The following is a 4,401-nucleotide window of genomic DNA, read 5'->3' as shown; positions in this document are numbered from 1 at the left end:
CCTCTCTGGGCAGCCTGTCCCAGGGCTCAGGTGGCTGTAAACCACAATCTTCCACAGAAGGGAGCACAGGAGATAGGGGGCTTTGAGGAGGGGCTTCTTGTCCGTGCTCAGTCATCATCAAAACAGTTTGTGCCCATTGAGTGCTGACCAGTTTGTTTTCACAGGAGACACCCTCCTGGCAATTCGAGCCCAATCAGGCACACGTTTGGAGGTTCCCATCCCTGAGGTGAGTGAGAAATGGGTGGGGGGACGTGGGGGTGCGTGTTGGGGTGGGGGGTGTTACTGGATTGACCAGGCTGGGAGTTGGCAGTCAGGGGTTGGATGGAGTTGGAGGAAGTGGCAACCCAAGGAAGTCTCCAGATATTAAATAATTGCCAGGAAACTCTGATGTTTGGAAGTACGTGAGTAGTTGCAGAAGCACCAGGGGAGAGGATAGTCCTGGGAGTCAGGGGAATTGTGTGTGGAACCGTGCTGAATTCTCTGGACAGCACGTCTTGTCTCTGAGAACTTCCTGTTCTGTTGGAAAAGGTTCATTAATGTGTGGTTGTGTTTTGCTTTTGACTTTTCTCAGGGCCTAAATGGGCAGAAGAAATACCAGATCCATCTGAAGAGCACAAGTGGTCCCATTGATGTTCTCTTAGTCAACAAAGATGCTTGGAGCTCTCCTCCTGTTGTACTACCCGTCCCTCCCCCTGAAGACCTCATTCAGTGCCAGGCAGTTGCACCCTCAAAACCACAGATACCACCACTCACCCACTTCCAGGAGGCGTCTGTTCCCAGCAGCACCCAGCCCTCAACACCAACACCCACCAGCACTCAGGACCACAGCCCTCCTGCGCAGAAAGCCCCAAGCACAGGTGAGAGGGAGGCTGCAGGAGGTAGAAATGGGATGGTGGCCAACAGAAGAGGATGTTCCTTGGCCTGGCTGAGGCTGGCACTGCAGCATTGTCAGCTCCTGGCAAAGGGGACACCTCTGCCTTTGCTGCAGTCAGCCTTGTCTGTGTCTTGATTAGTGGGATTGTCTTATCTCCATCAACACGCTTGGCTTGGGGAGGTGGTGCCAGCCTGTAGGAGCAGTGGTGGGGGAGAGACTGGTCATGCAGGTTCATGGGTTAGCAGAAGCTTGTAAAAGGGGGTTTTTTTGAGTCTCGAGTTCAGCTTTCAGTTAGAAAAAAGACTGTCAAAAATACTAGATTAGGTTGGTTGTGGCTTTGTCCAGCCCAAGTTTGGAAGCCTCCAGCAGTGGAGATCTCCAGCTTCCTCGGTGAGCTCTTCCAGGCTGCAGCACCCTCTCAGTGAAGGACTTTCCATAAGGGCAGTTAATGACAAAACAAGGGGAAATGGCTTTAAGCTGAAAGAGGGGAGGTTTAGATGAGATATTAGGAAGAAGTTCTTCACTGTGAGGGTGGTTAGACAGTGTCCCAGGTTGGCCAGAGAAGCTGTGGCTGCTCCTCGGCCAGGTTGGATGAGGCTCTGAGCAACCTGGTCTAGTGGAAGGTGTCCCTGCTGATGGCAGGGAGGTTGGGACTGGAGGAGCTTTAAGGTCCTTTCCAACCCAACCCATTCTATGATTCTATGATGTCTGGATCCTTTGAGCTGCATCTCGTGCCTGTTGTGCACGTTGCATCGTTTGGTACCACCGAGAAGTTGTTAATTTTTCTAACTGCCTTTCAGGTAGCTGCAGGCTGCTCTTACCTTGCCCTTAGACTTCTCTTTGCCTGACTGAACAAGCCCAGCTCCCTCCACCCCTCCTTATAGGCCATGTGCCCTAGATCCCTGGCCATCTTGGTGGCCCTCAGCTGGATCTTCTCCACATCTTTCTTGAAGTGGAGTGTAGCCCAAGCTGGACACAGTATTCCAAGTGCAGCCTCAGCCCCAAGCAGGAGGGTAGTAACTTCCCTCAGTGTGCTGGCCACGCTTCTCCTGCTGTAGCTTACTCCCTGGTGTGTGTTCATTGCTGTGAGAACATGTTCCTGGCTTGTGTGCAGCCTGGCACGACCAGCACTGCTCTCCAGTGGAGCTGCAGCAGGACCTGGCAGTTTTTGCTGGGTGAAAGCAAGAAGCCACCTTCCCTCTGGAGCTGCCTGTGCCTGGGCAGCGTTGCCAGCGAGGGTTCAATCCCTCAATCCCTCAATGCTGCAGCTGCTTGCTTTGGGGCTGGTGGGAGATGACATTCCCTGGCTGGTGGGAGATGACATTCCCCTGTGTGCCTGTGGCTCTTTCCAGAAGACGGTGTCTCGGTGGCAGAGTCCAGGAGCAGCGGTGACTTTGATCCCCTGAGCAGCGCGGCCGCCCAGCCGGCCGGGTTAGACACGCAGCCGCTACAGTCCTCTGCCTCGCTGGACAGCAGCTCCCTCCTGCCCAGCTCCTCTACCTCCTTCGAGCCCATCAAGCCCGATCCCACGGGAAGTGAGTATGCGCCTTTGTTTCATGTCCTGCTCTAAAAGTCTGTCACCTGGAGCAGGGGCGAGGCTGCTGGCCCTGGAGGAAGAAGTTGAACTCCATTCTGCCTCTGCTGCCAGCCAGGCTCTGCAGGGGATGAGAGGCATTTCCTTGTGAGGGTGCTGGGGAAACTGGTGAGGGGTGACTGTGTCATTTCTAGTGTTTTGACGCTTTCTGTGACACCAGTGCTAGAAAATGTGCAAGGGACAGTCGTATGACACACATCCCTGCTGTTACAGGTAGGATTATTCCCTTTCTGCAGTGCTAGGTCCAGTTTTTGAGGCTGCATGAAGCTACAGGATTTCCAACTTTAGCTGAGAGCACCTTTGTAACCTGTGGGGAGTTTTCCTTTGTTAGGAGAGCTCTAGTCTCCATTTTCCTCCTTTACTCAGAGACACGTCATGTATCTTTAGTGACCTTGTGGTCTTCACAATCTCTCAGTGTATGTTTGGGGAGCTCCTTGATGTGCTTGGTGTGTTGAAATGAGCTTTAAAAAAGGAACATTTGAGCTTTATGCCAGGAAATGGCAGGCTGGCCCAAGGAGAAGAGCATCCTCTGGGTAAGACACACTGCTTTGATGTTTCGAAGTGGCCTTCACTGCAGAAATGCTCTAGGTGAGGGGAGGAGATCTGACTCAAGTGTAGCTCACACAGGCTTACCTACAGGCAGTTGCTCTGGACCTGCTGACTGTGATAACTTGTCACGTCCTGGGGCTCCTACAGATCCATTTCAAAGTGGTCACACACAGAATTGCCTGGATTGGAAAAGCCCTTGAAGATCCTCGAGTGCAACCATGAACCCAACACTGACAAGTCCCCTATGACTAACCCATGTCCCTCAGCACTGTGTCTACACGACTCTTCAATCCCTCCAGGGATGGGGACTCCACCACTGCCCTGGGCAACCCCTTCCAATGCCTCAGAACCCTTTCAGCAAAGAAATTCTACCTCACATCCCATCTCAATTTCCCCTGGCACATCTTAACTATTTTACTGCTGCTCATTTCAGCAGAAATAAGTCACGTGGGGTGTGGGAGCAGAATTTCTGGGTGGCATATGATGATTTGGGTGTGTAAGGGCTACTGTAGCCAGGAGGTGATTATGCTGTAAAGCATTTCAGACTCTTCATATAATGATGCAAACCATGTGGTTTGTTGTATTTGCAGTACTGGAACTTCCCAAAGAGCTGTCAGAGATGTTTGATCCAACCAGAGGTATGTTCACTCCCTGACCCTGCCTTTGTCCTGTGCCCATCTACCCACAGAAGTGGGACAGTTTGTTTTGTTCACTCCCTTTTGGATTATTTTGGGGATGTGGTTTTATAAGGTGCTTGTGACTGTTGGTGGCTGCTGGCTCTCCACATGTCGTTAGGAACTCTTAAAATTACTGGTTTCTGTATCTGTTTTTCTGTCTTCATGTTGCCAGCAACCTCTTGCCCTACAGTGTGTAGATGAGCGCTTTGCCTTCCCCATACCAGCGCTGATCTGTGCTCTCATTTCTCATCCTCCTTCTCCAATTTGTCTGCACACAAGGAAAAAATTGGTGTTAGTCTTGTTTCAGCTGCAGGCTGCCTGAGGCTGATCCAAGCAAATAACCCAGGGAGATGGTCTTCTCTCTTTGGAATATCCTGCAGTGGTTTTGGTGGTGCTCGTGATTTTGGAGCAGTAGAGGGGGGGATGCTGTTATGTTAGGAGTTCTGCTTCTGCCCAAGGAGCGTCTGGGTGTCAGTGCCTAATGGTGGGATGGACTCCATGCTAAAGGGCAGGAGAGGTGAAGGAATTTGGTCCAACAGAAGCTTAAACTGGGAAACGCTTTTTATCTGCACATTTCTTTCCCTTCAATGCTGGCGGAATTCTTTCTAGCCCCACAGCTAGGACACACAAACACTTCTGTGCTGGTGACAGGACATGTACAACAACAGTCACAGTATCACAGCATGGTGGGGTTGGAAGGAACCTCA

At 51.6% G+C, this 4,401-nt stretch overlaps 1 protein-coding gene across 1 annotated transcript in view; it reads left to right on the top strand.

Moving 5' to 3' along the window:
• Positions 1–151: 151 nt before the first annotated feature.
• E2F4 (E2F transcription factor 4) overlaps positions 152–4,401 on the top strand; it is a gene marked incomplete at its 5' end in the record, with an annotated part of 7,212 nt that continues 2,962 nt past the window's right edge. Inside the window, 4 exons of the mRNA XM_010167856.2 lie at positions 152–226; positions 572–857; positions 2,227–2,409; positions 3,608–3,655. Of these exons, the coding sequence (XP_010166158.2) occupies positions 152–226; positions 572–857; positions 2,227–2,409; positions 3,608–3,655 (592 nt within the window). The remainder of the gene's footprint in view (positions 227–571; positions 858–2,226; positions 2,410–3,607; positions 3,656–4,401) is intronic.

This window comes from Antrostomus carolinensis, unplaced genomic scaffold (genome assembly GCF_000700745.2).
Source record: "Antrostomus carolinensis isolate BGI_N321 unplaced genomic scaffold, ASM70074v2 scaffold43465, whole genome shotgun sequence".
NCBI lineage: Eukaryota > Metazoa > Chordata > Aves > Caprimulgiformes > Caprimulgidae > Antrostomus > Antrostomus carolinensis.
Note: the sequence above shows the minus strand (reverse complement) of the source record. Positions and strands in the feature narration are given on the sequence as shown.